The following is a 20,872-nucleotide window of genomic DNA, read 5'->3' on the forward strand; positions in this document are numbered from 1 at the left end:
TAGCGCGGTAATGCGTGAGTGTGATAATGGAACCGTTTTCGCGAGTGAGCATCGATCGGGATGCGCCATCCACAGCCGCCGAACCCCCTGGAATCTAATTGAACTTCAGCCGCCGTCAGCCACATTCGCGAGGATCGGTGAATTGAAAGCGATGCATTTGTCTATGGTTTCCGGGCGGGGAGCATTTATATTCTCACATCCATATGGGCACGGTTATGCGCCGTAGTCGGGCTGTGAAAGAGATAAGCAACCCTATTGAATGCAAAATGATCGAATATAAATGGAACGGAATTGATGTAAAGAATGTATCATAAAGTGTTATTTGAATTCTTTGTTTCCTCTATTTTCAAATATTCTTGTTTTTTTAATTTTCTTGCAAATGATGAAAATAGTAGCCTCCTGTTGGTTGTCAATCTTCTGACAGTTACTCACCACCATTTCAGCAAGTTTGGGCGAACAGTTTTCGTGTAACAATCGTTAGAGTGAGTTGACGTCAGTGTTTTTGTGAAAATGGACAATATGGAGGATCGCAGTGTCGTTGAATATTGTTTTTCAAAGGCAATACGTCAACGCAAATCAAAGATGAGTTGGGTACTGTGCATGAGGACTCACTGCACCATCAATTGCAATTATGAGACTTTCGCCAGCTAAATTTAATTACTCAGAGCTTGGGAAATGATGAACGGGTTCGGGATGAGAAAAAGCACTACTCACTCAAACAATGGTTACTGCCCGTCCAAACTGGTTGAAGTTGTGATGAGTAACTGTCAAAAGAATGATAACCAAATTAACTAAATTTCGTTTTCTAGTGCTGTCATCATCATGTTGAGGTCGGAAACTTATCAGGTCACCCAGGTATTGTAATTCAATATTACACTAAGTTGTTTGAAACATTGAACAAAGTTGAAGCTTAATGCTAATAAATGTATTTGTTAACGTTAACAGGAATTCGAAAGATTGAATTGTACAGCTTACCACAGTTACTGGGATATTTATGTCCACAGCATACCACTGGCGCATGTAACCCGTAAGCTTAGGCGTACGCAACCCACGACCGGCGCCAGTGGGAGGTGTCGCGGCGCGTTAGGGGGATGGTATTTAAGCTGCCTCTCGTCATCATGCCAACAGAAAAGAAAACCAGGAATTATCCCGAAAGCGGCAATCCTCCCAAATAGCTAGATTAGACGGGCCGGTTGGTGTGCGGCGAATTAAATGGACAAGCTTGTACATGACACACGCCGGGACCGGCGGCGGCGGTCCCGGCGCTGAAAAGGGTCAGCGATGCGTTTTATGTGCCCGACTACCCGCCCCGAGGGGGGTGGTTGGCCTTGCATGCGTCCTACGTGACAGCATCCGTCCCAAACGGATGATTGTGGTCCTGCTGCTCCTTGGGCTGTAGCTTTTACGGTGTTGCCCTTGGTCCGACCATCCGACATTCCCATGCGGAAGCAACGGAGGGGATATTGGGTTGTCGGTGAGTTAGGATGACATTAATACTATGTCATAAAACCTGTCGCACTGCATGCAACACACACACGCATGCACGCGCGAGCGGACAAAGGGCGAGCGATCGCTTTAATGAAGTACGTGAGGACGGGAGCATTAATCGGGTTTTGGCCGGTGGGCCCCCTTTTGATAATGCTGCTTTTGATGTACGGTTGGCTCCTGATGCCATGCAAATGAGCCACGGGACCTTTTCCCCGGGTGGGAGTCGTGAACCTAAGATAACCGAAATGGACACATGTATCTGTGTGTTTGTGTGTGTGTCGATCATGCATTAAATATTCGTGTTGTGCTGCGAAGGGCATCTAAGTTGTTGGACTGCAAACTGTGTGTGCTTTATTACTGCTGTTACATTGCCCAGGAACGTTACCGGCCGGTAGAACATGTTTGTATTTGCTGTTTAAAAGTAAATAGCATAGCGTTATGTAGTTAGAAGCGGCAGGTTTTATTTTGTAAATTAATTTCAACTCCAACCCTAAAACCACGGGCAAACAGTTTGGCATCCGCGCAAACTTTGGCGCTGTTTTGGGTGAGTGGAACGAAACTTTTACTTATCCGCTAACTGGGGCAAGTTACTTTGTTTGTTTTTCCATTACCTTGCCACTGCTCTTATGCGGCTGGACCCCAGCGGAGGCCCGGGGACGAACCCTGAAAGCAACATTTTAAATACTTGATCAGCTTTCACAAATTTTATGCACTCATCTACCCGGCCCCGGGAACTGGGGAACGGAGTCGACCAGCAAAACGAAACATAAAATCCCGTACAGAGAGATAGAGACAGAGAGAGAAAATCCGGAACGCCCGGAGCGCTCACTCCGGCTGGGAGCGAACGGTCCTTTTTATGCTAATCGGGTGGAAATTTGCAAATGTGATTGGTGGCCATTTTAAAGCGAGTGACCAGCGTTCCCAGGCGAAAACTCCGTGAGCCCTCCACGGGCCTCGTCGTGGCCGTTGTGCCCGATTTTTTGCCCGAGCGGTGAACCGAATTAAAATAAAATCCCTCCGGTTCGCTTACGGCGGCCAAGTAATTAACTGTTCGCGCGGATGTTCGTGGCAGTAATTGAGCGACGGATGACAGCTGTTTGTCGGTTTGTCGTCTTGGTGCACGCACGGTACGACTGGAAGGATTGATTCCGGCGTGTGGTTTTTCATTTCGTTCTGCTACTTTCGCGTCAGGACCCCGTGTCGGTGGTGCGCATTTAACCTTCTCTGCGCCAGCGACACTATTTGTGCACTGCCGCGTGTATATGTGTCTGTGTGTCTACCGTTCACGGTTGCCTTGTCGACGCAGAACAATAGAAGCAACTTTCCCAGAACCCGCACTAACGGCGCGTGGTGTGTGTGTGTGTTGGATCGCAATTTCCCAGAGAAAACTGGAAAATACGACCATGTTTAACGCTGATTGAAGTGTGCTCCACTCCGGAAACACCGGCGCAAGGGACCGGGCTGCCACGGGTGGGTGGGCGTGATTTGTGAGGTCGGTCCCAAGCCACCCCGCATCAGCGATGGAGTGAAAAAAAAAACCAACGAAGTGCCATCAAGTGTTATGCTCACTACGACGCAGACGTTCTCCACATTGGGCTTATTTCTGTACCCACCAGACGCTGACGACGACGACGACGTGTGGAAAGCACGGGCTTACTGGGAAAACAATACATGCTACATACCGGCGCCAGGTGACGGTTCATACCTGTTGCGGAACTGACAGCACTTCGGGCGGCTGGGTGTTGGCTGCTCGCAACGGTAAACCACAACTCGGAACGGGTTTCCCGTTTTTTTGTTGTTGTTGTTCTTGCCAGAAGCGACTCATTGTGGTGGTCGCCGATCGCCATGTGAGTACGGGCAGTGAACAATGAATTAGGTGGTGGGCGAAAAAATGGAAAATTGTATTTTTGAAGTCAGATTCAGACGCTCCGCTTCAACAACGGCGCCCACTTCAACGGCAAACATGGGTTTGCGTGGGGATGTAAAGGGCAACATTAGCGCCGGAAAGCAATGTTTTTATGGTGTTCTTTTGTTTGCCATTCGCTTTCGCTCACAATGTTTTCAATTCTAACGCTTTGGTTATCGTGTTTTAATTTATAGGTAAACAGTCAGGGAGGGTAAACAGTCAGTGAGTTGCTTATTCAGCATGCGCGCGTACAAAAGAACAGCCTTGTTTATTTTTTCTACATAAGAAACCATACGGTTTATGTGTTTGTACACCTTTCTATACGATGTTTGAAGATTAATGTGTCTCTGTAGAACAATGCAGCTGTATATCCATGCTTGACGCTTAAGACCAGATTTGTGGAGAGTTTTTTGGTTCAACTTCCTCGTGATGTTCGACGTACGATGAAAACTTGACCAATAACGGTTCGCAACCTCCGTATTCGTCTAACTTAGCATCAAGTTGCTTTGGGCCATTCACTAAACTCAAGAGACCGCTCCGAGGACACCTTTTACAGTCAATAGTTGAGATAGAAGCCGATACGAAGAATGTGGTGAAGGATATTCCTTAAACGAAGAACTCGGACCGTTTCGAAAATTGTAACAAATGAAGACATAGATGTATTGCATAGAGTATGGATTATTTTAAAGATTATGACATAGGTTTTGAAGAATAAAGGATGATTTTTTTAGTTATAAGCCGATATTTTTCGACCACAGTAGTAACTTGTATTACGTGTTACGCAGTGTACTACTGTAGAATGTCACGACATTTATGCCATCTTGTGGATTATTTATAAATCAGCCGAACTGTTTCGTTATTGAGCATAGGTCTGGCTGTATTAGGAAAATGATCTGAATGACTTTCAATTTCAAATTCTTAATCGTAGCATGCCTAGCGATAAATGACAAACTTCAAATCTGAAGCACTAATGTCAAAAAGGAACTATTTTAACTCTTTAATTCGCCGTTCAACCGAAATTATAGAAATAACACAGAAACTGTATGTGTATTCTTACGGCTAGTTCAGTCATGGTCCGACAGAACAATGTTGGAAATCACATCCAGCCCAATAACCAATGGCCATGAACCGTGATGAGTGTTGTAAAGCGCAGTAGAAAGCACCGCTTGGCAGTAGAATGTGTTTAAAGGCGGCGAGTGCTGGCTGGCTTCTGACATCCGGGAAGAAGTTTTCTCAAATGGCTTCAGCTTTCTCCCGATCGGGAGTAGGTTATAAGAAACAAAGCGGGAGCTGGGCCATAAACGTCAGCGGACCGTGGTTAAGCACATACGGCGAAACGTTCCCTAGTGAGAATCCCGTCCATAAACCGTAACCAGGACCGAACGCTGGAATGAGCCAATGAGTGCAGAGTGGGCAAAAATATTAGAGAAAAGAATGAAAATGCCCCAGCCCCGACAGCTCATTCGAGCGATGCTATGCAAATAACATGTATCGCAGCGCTTCCGGGCATGAAACGAACCCCGAGGGCCCGGTTTTGAGCCCGGAAGGCCAGCAGGAGAACGGGCACCAAACCGGCCGGGGTCGGTTACCAGTAACCGGAATGGGCGCCGGTCGGCATGGAACCCTCGAGAGGTCGCGAGGACGTAAACTTGCATACGCCGCTGCCACTGCCACGGTTGCCGCCGTCGCTGGCAGCCTTCGGCAGGCGATGGGTAACGATCCGAGATCCGGCGGAAGACCGAGAGTAACAAGATATTACAGTTCCCAGTAGACGAAGCTCCGGGCCCGAGCCGTCGGTGGCCCAAGCCTTCGTAACGAGTGGCACACACTTCATATCTGGCCCGGACAAGCGAAGGCTTTGGTTTCCCGGCCGCTTAACTCTTGCGGGCTGGCTGTTGACTCTAAAGCTCCCCGCGCAAGAAGGACCTACGCGGGACAAAAGCAAAATTGTAAACCGTTACGGTTTTGGGAAGAAAGAAAGGATCTTGAGCCGCGGAGAGCGCGCGCGCTCGTCGCTGCGTTTGCTGCGCGGCCCCATTACGTTATCCTTACGATATGTCCTTTCTTCATTTTATGCCACTTCCCTGCGTTCGCGTTTATCGCTTGTCGTCGAGCTCCGCCGGGATCGACGGCTCCGAAGTACCAGTTACATCTTTTGAATCTGACGGTTTATGGTCCGTCCTGAAGCGTCTCCTGAAGACGATGTATGTACCGTCGTTGGCCGGTCGTTCATCTTCTTCGAATGACGTCGTCGAGGTATCGTCAAATGTCGCGCACATCGACTCGGGACGGGGCGCCCTTTTTTCTATGACGAGCGAGCGAAGCGAACGGAGAACGGATTGTCAATTTGGGTCCTTTATGGGTGGGTGTCGGGTGGGTTCACTGCTCGACTGCCCGCGGTCGGAACAATTGTGGTACTTTTACCCGTCCATACAGCAAAACAGAGAGACAAAGTGAGAGAGAGAGAGATGCTGTGTGGGAAAAAGGATACCTTTTAGCCTGTTTTGTTCGCACGGGAACGGGCGCTCGGTATCTGCAGAGGACGCTGGAACCCTGGCTGGCTGCTACTCTTGAGTAATATTTATTTATGGGTTTAAGGATCCGGGGTCCACCCCGGAGAGTGCCCTGTTCCGGACTCTCGTACCTCTCGAAGGCGCAGCCGATCGTAAAAGTGTGATGAGAATTTGTCCCACCGGTTCGGCCGCCGGCCCTCCTTCGGTGACATGTTTGATTAACTTGGGTGATTTGGCGAAAAGTCCAAAGAATGTACATAAAACGACGACGGACAGGCGGCATCGGACTGATTAATGCCCCGTGCGGTGCGGTGCGGTGCGGTGACGATGACGTCGGTTCGTGTCTGGCTGGGTCGGGGTGAAAATGATGTGATGAGTAGTGCCACAAATTGATGGCCGCCTCGCTGAGTGTATTAAAAGCATCGTGTCATCTCCGTTTTGGGAATTAATCAATGCGCTCCCAGCCACCCCGGCATAGCCGGCCAGGTGATAGTTTTGCGCTTCGGCGAGCGCATAATGCGAACTTTTTTATGCTGCGGCCCCACCTCGCACCGCCGCTAGGATGCCGGATCGTAAAGTGAGTGACAAACTTCTGGCGCTTCAAGCTTCTTATCGGTACGTGACGCCGCCGGTTGATGGAAGAGCCGTGTCTCACTTTTTTGGCCGGGGACAGACTCAAGTTATGGGCTGGGCGCCCATAAAGCGTTCTGTGCGATTCTGTAAATCTCTACCAGCGAAATAGCGAAATAATAATACACCTGGGTTCGCGGTGTCGCGGTCCGTCGCGATGATGCTATTAGTGGTCCCATCGCATCGCATAAAGTTTAACGGGTTTATAATGGCCAATCGTAAAGTAAGGCGCTCAGGTCCACCCACCGTAATGTGTGTGTGTGTGTGTGCGATTTATTTAATCAACGTTCGGTTGTTTTAAGTTTTCCCGTTCCCGAAAGACCGGGAAGGATTCGGATTAAGACATGATCACTATCGAGGCGAGCGTCGGGACGTGCCGGGCCCCCTTAAACTTTCGCCCGATAAGTCGAAGTCGATCGTAAAAGGACGCCACCATTACAAAGTTTGGCCAGGCAGGCAAAAGGAGCCCGAAAAATCCCCGATCGTAATGGGCGATCTCGATTTGCCGGTTCGTTGTCCTTTCTCTCGCTCAACCGAGAGACCGAGCGAGAGAGTGATTGAAGATGGCGAGAAGTTTGCATGAATGGGTGCATAATTTTCGGTCCGATATGGGAAAAGTTAGCCACGGCACGTGCGCGGCCAAGGAAACGTGCAAACGAGTTGGAAGTTAAGCTTTCGAACGATTCTTCCCGAACGATGCGCAGGTGAACCTTTTGCGTGGCTTCAGAGGCACACTGCAATGGTCGTAGACCACGGCTAACCTTCCGTCTGTATACGCGAAACCGGAAGTGCGTGCGAAGTGTATTTTTTTGCTCTCTCTCTCTCTCCCTTGGGCCACCCAACGGTTCATGTAATATTGATTAGGCTAATGAAATGGAAAGGAAGTGATTTCGTAATCGTGTTTGCCAGTTGAATGCTATTTCGGGCCGCCCGGGCCGTCGTCACTGGACCGACACGGAGAAGTTTGCCAGACGAGATTAATGGTGGGCATTAGAGGGCAAATGCAGTCGGGCACAACGGCACACGGGCACACCGATTTGTGACACGGCGCAGTTCACCGATGAGGCGGGAAAATTGAAATCCATCCGTTGCCCGGGAAGCGAACGATTTCCGCAACTTTAAGCCAATTGCTAGAAGTTACACTACGGAACGGCTTGGGGTTGGGTCAATCCGGGAAACGATGTAACTGTCATGTTCACCCAACTAAGCCGTGCTCGGGGGCCTGGAGTTTTTCTCATCAATTAATTCGATTGAAGTCGGACGTTCGCGACAGTCCTTTTACTGTCTGCGTTCCGCTTCCGGTTGAAAGGATTAGTCCAAACACGAGCACGACCAAACACGGATTACCGGTTGAACGAGGTGCCATGTTAAGTGGTTTCGAGAGGTAATAAAAATGATTCCTGCGAAGGCCCTCTCGAGTGACAGTTGGCGGGCCGAAGATTCCTAATCCTCAAGGCAGTCCGGGAGTCTTAGGGCGTGCAGGAGGTGAGAGCGTTTTCACGGCATTTTCCGCGCCAAGTATGCGGTGGCTCGGGGCCCAAACCGAGCGTGTCGGCCACGGTACGCTAGTGTGCGCCGAGTCAAGTGATGCCTTTCGTTCCGTTCGCGGTACGGTGCCATTTGAAATGCCCTGCCCTGCCCGGCTCCTCGGCGAGGCGACAGACAGCGCGAACATTCTTAATTACTTATGTGTGTGTTTCCATGTTTTATTATGTGCGGTGCGGTCGGTGCGCGCCCGTATGCTAACGAATCCGAAACCGGATGTCGAAGGGATAGAGAGCGATATGCAAAACGCGCCCACCAGCAGCGGGCCTCAGTGCGGCCGGGGCGCCGGGTGGGGGGCTTTTTGTCTCCATAATGAAGCGAGAAACAGTGCTGCCCGGGGCTGAAAGTGGTTGGTGCGGCCGTGTGTGCTGATATGCAAAGCAGGAGCCACGACGGCGAACATGGAACTGCAAGGATTTTTCTTCGGTGTCTAGCAGCAGCAGCACCTCCCCCCGATTGGCAACTCGATTCCGCCGATTGCGTTCATTTAAATTTGCAACTTACGCGAACACTGGCGTGGCGGCCCAATTACGCTAAACGTTATTTGAAGTTTTCGCGACAGTGACGCGAAAATGTCGTCCCGCTTCCGGTGGCGGGCCAAATCTCGTTAGGGTCCCGTCCCGGCGCTTGGAATACAAAACAATTTTTCTTCACCGTGCGCCGTCGAATCCGTGCCGACTCCGAGTGTCATTGCATTTGCAAAACTCATTTCCTCGGGCCCGGGTTTTTGGAAAATTGGGTTTACTTTTCATAGCGAAACTTTTCGTCAGCCAGCGTAATTAATTGCCGCCTTCGACTCGGGCTCGGCGCTTCCATAATCTTGCCGCTCGTCGAGCGCTCCGGAAGACGCTGCCGACTTCGACCGAAACTGCGCGGTGGTGAGCTGACGGAAGTGCTGCCGTTCGGGTCTTATAACCCGTCCGTCACCAACTGGTAGTCGTGTGGTTCCAATGATGTTAATACACATTCGATACACAGCACCCGGTGCCAAACTAAGATCGGTAAGTAGTGGTTCGGAAAAGTGAGTATTTTCCGCACCGAGTTTTCTAACCATCCGGTTCGGGCCCGGGGTTACAGTTAATTAATTCCGGTTCAGTTCATTAACTCTAACCAACTGAGGCCGGCCGAAGCCGAGAACTGTTTGAATGGTCGAAAAAAGTCCCAAAGTCGGGCAGTTCCATTTTGTTTTCCGAGGTTTTGCCAAATAATAGTAGTTGTTCGAGACGTTGTTGCGGAGCGGTGAAATGATTTCCGACAGGCCACTTTCAAAACGAGCCGGAACAAGCCGGATCAGCCATTCATCGAACGCATCATTAACGTGGCGCAAACAATTTGTCTGCCAACGGTTTCGCGAACTGTCTTTGAAGTGGGCAACACTGCCGTAGGCCTACGAAAATGTTGGCCGTTATAGAAAATAAGGGCGAAAATTATCATTTTATAATGAAGTGACACCGTGTTTATCGCTCGCTTCAGAAAACGAAGCTGCGCCATCTTGACGTCGCTGAACAGTAAACCTGTCAACACAACATCAACACCGGGTGTCTTGGGGAGAAGTCGCATCAGGGAACCTACTTCCAAGGAAGAAGTGGCTTCTTGAACCGCCAGCTTCGAACCTCGAAAAGGATTGTTCGCCAACAAGACCGCCCCAGAAAGGTTGAAGAAGAAGGGCGCGCTTTGTTCACGTGACAGTAACGGTCCTTCAGTTTTCGTCGTCGCCTTCGATTCGCCCGCAATGTGACCGTGACATCCTTGAGACGGAGTGTCGGACATCTATATGGCGCCCATCATCAAGGCCACGGCAGGGCCTCTTTCCGATTGCCCCGTATCTTCTGCACATTGCCAAGTCCAAAATAATTAAAACATCTCCACAAACAACCTTCGTCTCGTTCGTGACATTCAATGGCGTCCGTGGCGAGGGAGCGTCCTTTTCCAGAAGTTGCTGAAACCGGGTCCGGGTCCTGCCGTGCGTTCCGAACCAACACCAGGGATTGGGTGGGATAAGGCGGAACACAGCTAGAAATAATTAAATTGTCGTGCATGTTCGAGCAAATCTAATTGATTCTTCGTGTGCGTGCGTGTGAGGGCCTCTGATATCTGATTATGGCACGGAACGACTTGGCTAGATCAAGTGTTGAGTCGGATAATCGTATTTGTGGAATTTGTGCTGGGAGCTACCCCCGGGAAGGGGGCGGCCAACAGTGCGGTTCAAGTAGATTGTTTTGCCAGCGGCCACCGACATTGCCGATGCGTTTGAGGGGTTGTTTTTCCGAGCCAAACCGAGGATGGCAGGATTTCTGGAAATATATAATAATTTCCCTTGAAACACAGTTTGATACGCTAACGGAGGATTGCTAACGGCACATCATGATTATCCCATTCGGCGTATTCTTGGCTTGTTTTAAATGTCAGAATTTTGTCAGAATCGAAGCCGCTCACAAACGACACGCGAAACCAAAGCCTTGTTGGGAATTAAACCCCAATTAAGGAAATTTCATCGTACGCTGTTTTGCTTCATCATTATTTTGGATCACACAACAGTAATAACACTCGCGCCGATACCGACAGCTTCCTACGGATACGCCGAACCGAGTTAACAAATGTCCCTGTCCCGTTGGCTGGAACATTTCTCAACACGACAGGGGCACCAAGGGTCACAACATGTGGGTGCTTGTTGAGGACTCTTTCGTATTGAAATGCGACTTGATGCCGAGAGCTACATGAATTCGAAGAAATTTTTGAAAGGGCATTTTGCTATTTTTCCAAATAACTCGTTTCAAAAGATTCGATTCGAAGCTGTTGAAGACCGTATGGCAGAATCCACCCTCCGTGGTATGTTCTGTTTTTGTTCACATTTTGTGTGTGATGGTCTCGAAAAAAGAAACGCTCAGTCTCGAAGGTTAATGTATTCTGAACCGGAACCAAAGTATATTGATTAAGTAAATCAATGGTGCTTCCATTTCGGGCAGCTTCAAGCAAACACTTATGCGTGAAGCTTCGCCCCGATGGAACACCGAATCATTAGCGTAAAATCTCACTTTAAACTCCCACCACCTGCCATCGGCTGTATTGAAACTATGCTGATGAGCTTCCTCATATATCTTACGGTGGCCGCCCTGCACAATGCGCTTCCTCTCCATTCGACCAGTTTGTTTTCCCTGGTGACGCTGGTTCTCAGCTGACGCCCCGACGACCACACCACGCGTCCTGCGCCGATTGCAAACTCAAGGTTTTAATCAACAGTCCGACCCTTAGCCAATCGATACTCCGCGGGGCCGGAAAATGGGAAATAATTAACTTTGCCGACCGGTGGCGGGTGGTGGTGAATATATTATTTGCTTCTATCTTTGGTCGGACGTTCGCGACTGTCGATGGTGGCCTGGAACGGTTGGCCGGGACACTGGGACTTTACCGGCTACCGGCGAGCCTCTAGGTAGAGCAACACACCGTCCTTCGGGCGCGTAATCAACTCGTTCACCATCAGCTGCTGTTCGCGGGTGCGCTCCGAGCGAATCCGGTAGTGGCGCAGGACGGACGACACAAGGCTTTTCTCCTCGAGCATCGCGAACCGCTGCCCGATGCAGTTCCGCGGTCCGGCACTGAACGGTATGTACGCGTACGGGTGGCGGTGCTCGCAGTTTTCCGGCAAGAAGCGATCCGGATCGAAGGTTTCCGCGTCGGGGAAGAACCTGGCGGTGACACAGAGAGACACAGGCTGGTTAGGGTGGCCTCGAGGGCGCGAAGGACGTTGACGAACTGACGTACCGTTCATCGCGATGCACATTGTACGAGTGAATGCCGATAATGGTCCTCGCCGGCACGTTATAGCCTCCCAGTTCGATGTCTTCGCTGAGTGTCCGGCCGAAGAACGCCACCGATGGGTACAGGCGGAGCGTTTCCTTCAGGCACCGTTCCAGCAGCTTCATCTCGTTCAGATCGTGCATCGTGGCCGGCCGATCACTGTCGCCGAAGATGGAATCAATCTCCTGATGCACCTGCTCCTGGATCTCGGGGTGCAGGGCGAGCAGAAACAGCGCCCAGCTCATGCCCGCGGTCGTCGTATCGTGTCCCTGCGGGGTAAAGTAAGTGCAATCGATTACGGTTCGATTAACGACGCCCCATCGTGTTCCCCGGGCCGCTGCATACCTCAAACATGAACGTGTCCACCTCCTCCCGCACATCCTCGTCGGTGAGTGTCGTGTCCGTCTCGGTGGAGCTCTGTAGCAGCAGATCGAGAAACGCAAGTCGCTTCCGGCGCCCGACGGAATCGCCGTCCGTCGCACGGGCCGAACCGTCCGTCTCGCTTGCCCGGAGGGCGCTCTTTCTTTCCTGGATCACCTGCAAGGACACAACCGTCATTACTGTGAGTGTTGTGGGGTTGCCAAACAAGGGGGGGGCTCCCTAACCTTCCGTGTGTAGCCATGCAGAATCTGCAGTAGCTCGTGTTGCTTGCGTCCGAGAGCGGATCGCTTGAATACCCAATCCGGGTGCAGCCACGGACGGACAAGTCGGTCCATAAACAGAGCACTTAGTCTGGGAAGTAAGGTGAGGGTAAGTTAAGGTGTTTTCATGATGAATCTCGAAGCGCCCCCTGCGGCTTACCGATAGACCGCATTTACGTAAGCATTTTCCTCCACGTCCGAGGTCTGCGCGTGGACCTTCACACCCATGGCCGTTTCTGTGGAAACATGTGTGTGTAGAAAGCGTTCGGTACCGTTCGGGAGTGGACGCGTTTGCCCTACGGAACCATACCACAGATTATGTCCAGCGCGGCCGTCGTAATGAACGGATAGATGTTGACCGGTTTGCCGGTGCCGGCGTGCGGTCGCAGTTGGTTCACCAGGATGGACGCGTTCTCGGCGAACACCTCGCAGAAGCCGTCGAGCATGGTGAAGTGGAAGGTCGGTGTAATGAGCTTCCGGTGCTGGAACCAGCGTTCGCCTTTGGCCGTCAGCAGTCCCTCCCCGAGCCAGTCGCCCAGGAAGCGGTACAGATTTGCCTTCTCGATGTGTTTGCTGGAGCTGATGACCTTCTCGACGTACTCGGCTTTGCTGAGCCGCACCTCGGGTGTCATCCCCACCCAGATCCGGTGGATCCCATCGTACCGCCGGGTGCGCTCAGTGATCACCTGGAATATCTCTGTGCCGGTGCCGGTGTTCGGTTAGAGTGCGTTCGGCGGCAGAAGTGTCAAGCGGCGCTACGTACCTTCGGGTGTTTTACCTAATATCAGGTACAGCGTACCGATGAATGGATACGCCCGGGGTCCAGGAATTTTGTCGTAGATTTGCGATAACCGGTAGCGTCCAACGAGCCACTGCAACACCGGGGCCACGAGCACCAGCAACACGAGTGCCGTCGTAAGCGGTTCCATTGTGACTTGCCCCGTTTCTGACCCGTCCCGGTTTGTTTACGCAGCATCAACTGCGCAGCGCACCAGCCAGTGATGACCACTTGCGGGAGCGTTCTGTACGGAACCGGTTTCGGAGCCGGCACTATGAACGCTCGTTGGATGCGACTGTGTCTGTGTCGGCGTTCCCGTTTCACACGCGGCTGAAGCTGCTAACAGCTGCGCGAGCGACGCCCCGATTACCCAACTGTAAGATAACTGTCGGAGTGGCTGATTGGCTTCTTGCCATCCGCGATTCGGTCCGCTGGTGTTGGTGCCGTGGGCCGTTCTATCTGGCGCGGCACAATTCATTCCGTCGACTCATCGCGCTCCGGGGATTACGATTGGACCCGGTTATCTTTAAATATTTGGCCATAGACGGTACGCTAGCTGTGTAAGTTAGGGGAAGCTACAACTCGATTTCTAGGTGAACGAAACAACCGGCAACTTCATGCGGTGAGCATTAATGACGCAATATAATCGAATGTTTACGAATTGTTTTCTTTTCAGACACGCGATGCGATGACTTGCGACGGCTTGGGTGTTACGAAAATTTATTGCTTGTTTGAGCAGACCAATTTTTACAACTCTTTGCGCTCTAATCAACGACTGAGATAAGCTTTGATATCAATTGCAAGGAATGTTTACCGGTGATACTATTGGACGTCATGCACACTACGGAACGGGAAAAAAACCGGCGTTGGCAAAATCGACACTCATTTGCCGATTTGGAAATGTTATATGGGTGGAATAGGATAATTTCTGGAAAACGACAGGCCGCCTTTTGCAGCTATGTTGTGGCACAAAACATCGATAGTCGGGTGTGTCGGTGACCGTGTCCCAGCAAAACGAGAACTACCTTCACACCTCATTAGCCCGTAATGTTAACAACAGCCGAAAGCGATCATGCTGCACAATTTGACGCTCGATGGTGCTAACCCACCCACCGAGTCAATCGAGTGAAACTGAGCACTGAGACCACTGTTGGTCGTTGGTGTTTTTTTTGGGTGGCGTTTATCATCAGCACAACACAGCAGGGGCACGTGCGTGAGGTTAATTTAATTACAGCTCTGCTGTGACCTATTTAATTTCAGCCACAGGATGGCAACGTGTTTTGGGAGCACCATAATTTTAAACCTACCTCACCGAGACACAATAAAGACGCAAGATTACGCGTTGCACCGGCAGAGCGCCGGTGCGATGTTGGTTATCTCGTTTCCAAAGCCAGATAGTTTATTGCTGTTAAGCTTGTTACGGTGGCTTTGTTTGGGAACTATACTTTTCGGGCGGTTTCGTGATATCGGAGAGAAAAGCTGGCCGATGCTGGAGCATCCCCGTTCCGTTGCTTGCAACCGGGATAAGTTTCGGGATTCCAAAGAGCAAAAACCTGGGCCCGGAAGTTGCTCTCTTTGCCTTCTCAGCGGCAAGGTGCTCGAGATTATGTAACGCGCTCCAATGTTTCCGGGAACCCGGGGCGGGAATTAAATTCCGGTTCGTAGAAGTTTTCATTGCCGCCGCCACCGGAGTGCCGGAAAATGAGAATCCAAAGTTGAGAGCGGAAAAGTTACAATAGGCAGAAGGCATCTGAAGGAGAAGAACACAAAATAAATGCGAATGATTGAAAGTAGCAACGGATGTGGCAATGGCTGCTTCCGATGGTTTTGATCCGCGAGTTCCGCTTACATCCGTAATGAAGTAGTCATCAGTTCCGTAAGGACAATAGTGGCCTACCGCTGATAATGAGCAGCTGCCTGAAGGTCCACCGTCTGTCACTAGCTCGATTATGGGCTGTTAAATTAGTTCCTTCTGCGAACCATCGTCCGTTTTATGCGTGTGATTTGTGTATTTTACACACTCCAAGCTGCCCATCAGCGTGGAAACCACCAGTCCGTAGGTTCGGACCTCTGCTACGACCCTGCGAGATGTACTGCGCTTTATGTACTTGTTATGTCCGACCATTCCGGTGTTAATGATGATTAAAACTTTTAAAAAGAAGGCAGTGCCACAACCAGATTGTGTCAAAGATTGGGCCTTCGCCCCCGCTTGGTCTCGTGAACAATCCGAAAGGCCATCCCATAAAAGGCTCCACGGCCGACGAAGCACGCGAACCATAGGCGGCCTGAAAAATGTTACAAATTGAAAAATTTATCACCACACTTACCGAGTGTCATATTATTTGACGCTGGCTAACGACGGCTGGATTGTTCTGGACCCGCACATGCACAGGCACACGGCGTGATGGATCCGGCCGTGACTTCCGGTCGCGGTTTCGGCACCACCGGTTCGATTGGAGCTTCCGGGCGCCCGTAATGGTTGGCCGTAAAAGATGGTGTAAAATTGCCAGCATTTCGTGCCGTGCAGCCGCGCGCTTTTCAATGTTCCCACCATTTGCGGACGGGAATGAATTCCGGCTGTCTGGCCCCCGCGGGTTTCTAATCTGTTGTGAGGGGCGTTCTGGCACCAACATGGCCCCAACAGGGACGCGTTTTGCAACTCCCGCCGGGCTCATCGTGGTGACATGCCCCATAAACCATCGGCGGCCGGCGTAATGACTGTCGGGTCGTGGGACGCCTTGCTGGCCATAATTCCGGCGCAACGTACTCGTCTTTGTATTGGTAATTCACTTTGTTTAATGGAGTTTGCAGTGATGATTTCGAAGAGCCCTTCCGGAACGGTCCTTACCAGTTCCTGCACTCGGCAGCCAAACGATCCCGCCGCTAGCCATCGAGAAAATGGCCAACTGGTTAGCATTCTGGCCAGCAGTACGACGACGGCGACGACGACGGTGAATTAAGAGAACCATGGGCAGACCTTATCATCGAATGCATAATCCAGTGGACATCTGGTTTTTATCTTCCAACGAACAACTCATTTTCTTGCCATCAGCATCGGCCGCCGCTACCCGGCCCGGCACAATGGAAGTTGCAGCCAGTCGGTCAGGGTGGGCTGGTCAGGAAACTTTGAGGCCGGCAAAACTTCGTCTTCTTTCCGTGGCTCGTGCTCGGATGTGCTGAGCTCGGCTTAGAAGTGCAAGATGCCGAGCTTACGCCAACCGGGTAACCGTAAACCGATCATTGAACGCGCCAAGGATTAGTTAGTAAACGGGACATTATCATGAACCGGGTTTCGGGGAAACACCAAGTAAACACATTCTATCGATTTTGTCTTAGGTTTGCACAGAATTGAGCAAGTTTTACGAAGGGCATGGCAGTCTTATTTATGTCTTATTTTTTGTACTACATTGTGACATGTTTTACTTACGGACAGCCTTTCATGTATGAACTCAAGTGTTGGCCCGACGACGGCAAGTTTGAAGTCCCCGGTAATGGGAAATACTTGAATGAAACTTTTTGCTACCTAACACGGTCCGGCCGGCATAGTTAACTCCGGTCCCTCTCAAATTCTTTATATTATTTTAGATTCGATGCCGATGGCGTATCCTCGTGAGAAGTTTTTTTTATAGTACTTCATAGTTCCCTCAGGCCTTAAGTATTTGCAATGGTAAGTGTAGCGATACCACACGGGGTTACAAGGTCTGACATTCGTCTTGAGCACTACTGCTTCACGAATGATTGAACAGACTGCGATTGAGAGATAACTGAAACGTAACTATGCTCATCCTGCCTGGGCTTAGCCTAATCCAATCAGGCCCATTAGCTTATGTTGGCCAAAAAAATTGAGGCTCACTGTCCAAAACCTAACGATGCCCTATGCGAAGTAAACGGTCCGACATTATCATGCAGCAAATTCAATTAAATGATTGAATTTATCTCATCACAGGCCTACTTGCCGTCGGCTTTCTGTCCTTCAGGAGCGTAACTTTTCGGTTTTTATTTGATCTTGAAGGTTTTTCGGGTCGGCTTCAGTGCGTGGTCAATCCAGTTCCGCGGTGGATCCTGAGAAGCCTCTGGAAGCTTGAAGTTGCGTAAACCAATCTCTCCATTTTCTGGCGCCAGAAAACAATGCGCGGAGGTCGGGTATGTAGGGCACCCCTATCGAGCGCAAACACTAGTGTACGAGCCGGTTGGATCATAATTTCCATAATGAAGTAAACATATCTGTTGTTTATCATACTACGCTGGGGCCCGGGATGTGTCCGGTAAATCGTATAGCGTAAGCCGGTCCGATGTCCAACTCCGACGTAAATTTGGTAGCTCCAGACGGACTTCATCAACCGGCCCAGATTGGCTCTGGTGAGGTCTGATCGGGAAGTCCCGATAGTAATGCTGCGAGCGTACCATGCAGTACGTGTCCAGAAAACGGGTCACGAACTGACTGACCTGGCAAACATCCAGAGTGCCAGACCAGACGGCCAAGCCTCGGAAGTTTCGGTGACGGTCGCGCTGGATGTAATTAAATGTGTGGATGACATAAGGATAATTACGCGAACGCTACCACATTACGATAATGCATGACCCTTGGAACCCAGTGGAAACCGGGTAGGAAGCCAGGGCATTTTGCGTGCTCGTGAAACATAGCGTTGTTAACACAAAATGACTGATAAAGGTTTTATAGGTACAAACTGGTTAAAGAAATGACATTTTGCAAATGCTAACTTCTAACAAATCGTGAAAGCTTATAATAAGTTGAAATAAATCGTTCACTAAAAATATTTCCTTTAATAGCTAATACAGTTTCGATTTGGCAATCATTCGCCAATGCTGAAATGGTGTTTGAAATTTAAATTTTTCGTTGAAAGAATGAATCAATATTTAAGCTCTCTAAGCTCTCTAGCTTGTGTTGGTTTTAATTTTCGCGAAGCTTTTAGCAACGGATGGTGTATGAGTATCTGCTCCTAAATGGGCACGTTTAATCCATCCAATCTGTGGTTGGGAATTCGAGAACTCTACCGACGAAGCCCTTTCTCCACCCTTTGTTTGGCTAAATGATGAATTTCAACCGGCAAGTAGCTCGCACTGTAGAAGCCTACGCAACTGGAAGGCAAACGGCCATGCTGCTCTCAACGATGAGCGATTCTGACCGTTTCAGGAACTAGACGAGGTTCCGCGTATCCGTGTGGAAATCGTGGTTCAGGTTTTAACGGACGGCATTCCTCGAATGTTCGTTGACTTTCGCAACGGGTACCCCTTTGGCGCTGAGCACTCTACCGTTTGTCGAACGAGTCAGATTCTTTTGAAGCCTAAAAACCAAGCCACAGCTTGTCGGGAACGGTTGTGAGGCGCGAATCGTAAAGGGTGATGCAAGTTCACGTCATTACGCTTCCGACCGGCTCGTTGCATGAAGTTTGATGTTAGCAGGTTGGCATCTATTGTTTCGATCGCCCAGGGCCCGATGACAAGGGCCGTTGCACAGAATACATTCGGACCATGTGACTTATTGTGACTGGAACCGATGGAAACTCTCATCTCTAACGTTCAGCTGCGGTTAGAACACGAATAGAATTCCTGGTATCTCGTTCATGATAAATTCCATTGTGTCTTGAACTGCGATGTGGAGAGCAACAATTGAAAGGTATAACTCATTGAGACTCATTGAGCATTAGGTGGGTAACCTGCTGGAGTTTAATTGACACCAACATGGGTAACGGATATTGTTCTGCTGGTTTAACAAGACAAGGTTTGTGAAACAAGATGAAATTATGATCACACTTCAACTTGAATTTGTTTTTTTTTTGTAAACCTTTTTGCGTTTCTAGTATAAAGGCTTGTTGTGGAATTTTGTATAAGAACCATCTTTAAACCAATTTAATAACATAACATCTAGTTGAGAGACCCATTTACAGTACCATAAACATTTTATTATAGTTTTATAATACCGTCTACACGGTCCATGGGGAATCCGAGTAAGGATGGGCCAACATTTCCACTGCTGAATGAAAATGGACCCTTCAGTCGGCGGTGTCATGTTTAGCTGAGTTTCAGCACTTCTCGAAACCCACTACCGGCAGGTGCTGAAAAATGCATTTCGGACCCATTTTTAATGAATGCAACGAGATAAAACATGTTGAGGAATGTAATCCCTCGTCACCTCACCGGCCGCCGATGACGATGCACAGCCAAACGCGTGGAAAATCATTGCAGTAGTAACATAAATTATACCCAAGCATGTGACTGATTGATTTATGCTCCTGCCAACGCCGCGGCGCGTCAACATGGGACGATCGTAGGACCGACGGGAGGAACCAAATACTTTCCATGACACCGTCCATCCCCGAGAACCATGAAAAGGCTCCCGGGCCCCCTGTTCGGGCCCCTTAATGCAGTGCATCTGCAGTGTGCACTATCAGCAGTTCAGCGCGTTGATGGCAGCGAGCCAGTGCGTGAAGTTGTCCGCCATCAATCGGGAGCCACCCTGCGGGGGAGAACCCATTTGACATTCGTGACGTTTTTTGGGCTGCATGGTTGAAGGGTCAGTTGGCTCGGACCGAAATCCGTCACGAGCATCGGTGCAACGACCCACGCGACGTAACCGTTTCGTTCCATTTGTTGGCCGTACGCCGAGCCCATGAGCACTTCATCAAGGGCTTCGGCGCTGACCACGTTGGCGAGGCACGCGAGCAGTTTTCACCATCTTTACTTCCGCCGCCCACGCCGTGGGTTGGGTTTGGGGGAAAATGAAAATGGCCACCCGCTTCCGGTTCGCCCGGAGCGCAACGGAAATGCGTTGCGTAAGAACCACACTGTGACGCCCGCGGCTCACCTCGTGGATGTGGTTTTTATGGTGGTTGTTAAACCGGAGTGACGCACACGAGATAGATAGGGGCCGCACATTATCCCGGCCATATCTGGGCCGCAGTTGAATAACAAGGGTTTCGTAACCAAGCGGATCCGCCCGGTAAGGGATTGGGGTTAATTAAAATGGCGTCTTCAGCGTTTCTGCCAATAAGTTATCACCTCGATCACTCACACAAACATCGAATTCCATTTGGTTAAATAATGTTTACAACTATCTGTAGTGTAGCATAAAGCGGCTGTCCGCATGATTATGTACAGTTCTCCGATGGACACACTTCCCAAGGTCGTAAGCTGATGAAACAAGGAGCATAAATTTTGGATTACGCTTGCCCTCCTTCGGCCAACATCCTTGTCGCGCTTTGTTTGCTTAGGATTTTTCTGCTCAGAAAAGATTAGCCAATGCGTTCGATCCACTCGCTCCCAGCAAACCGTCATCCATTTTTCGGACAGGACACTCGCCCGAGCCCCAGCAAGAACGAAAGCCCCCATAAAGTGCCGACCAAGTGGGACAATCTCTCGAGAGCGGAAGGATGGCCCAGATAAGGATTATTTTGGTCTGCTCCCATCGTAAAGTGGACACCGTTTCTGGGAGGGCCCGACACCCGGTTTCGTCGTATTTATTTGGGCCAGCACTCGGTCCGCCGGTCAGAATGGGCCGAGGCCCACCATGAGCGGGCAATATTTCCGGAAATGATTATGGCCTGGATATCGT

At 50.1% G+C, this 20,872-nt stretch overlaps 1 protein-coding gene across 1 annotated transcript; it reads right to left on the reverse strand.

Annotated features, from left to right (window-relative positions):
• Positions 1-11,000: 11,000 nt before the first annotated feature.
• On the reverse strand, positions 11,001-13,469 carry LOC128271635 (cytochrome P450 4C1-like). The gene is made up of 7 exons (XM_053009236.1): positions 13,285-13,469; positions 12,832-13,218; positions 12,682-12,757; positions 12,486-12,612; positions 12,226-12,417; positions 11,845-12,149; positions 11,001-11,768 (listed from the first exon to the last, which is right to left on the reverse strand). The coding sequence occupies exons 1-7, from the start codon at positions 13,448-13,450 to the stop codon at positions 11,495-11,497; spliced, it is 1,527 nt and encodes a 508-aa protein (XP_052865196.1). The 5' UTR covers positions 13,451-13,469; the 3' UTR covers positions 11,001-11,494.
• Positions 13,470-20,872: the final 7,403 nt, after the last annotated feature.

The sequence above is a fragment of the Anopheles cruzii genome, chromosome 3, assembly GCF_943734635.1.
Source record: "Anopheles cruzii chromosome 3, idAnoCruzAS_RS32_06, whole genome shotgun sequence".
Taxonomy (NCBI): Eukaryota; Metazoa; Arthropoda; class Insecta; order Diptera; family Culicidae; genus Anopheles; species Anopheles cruzii.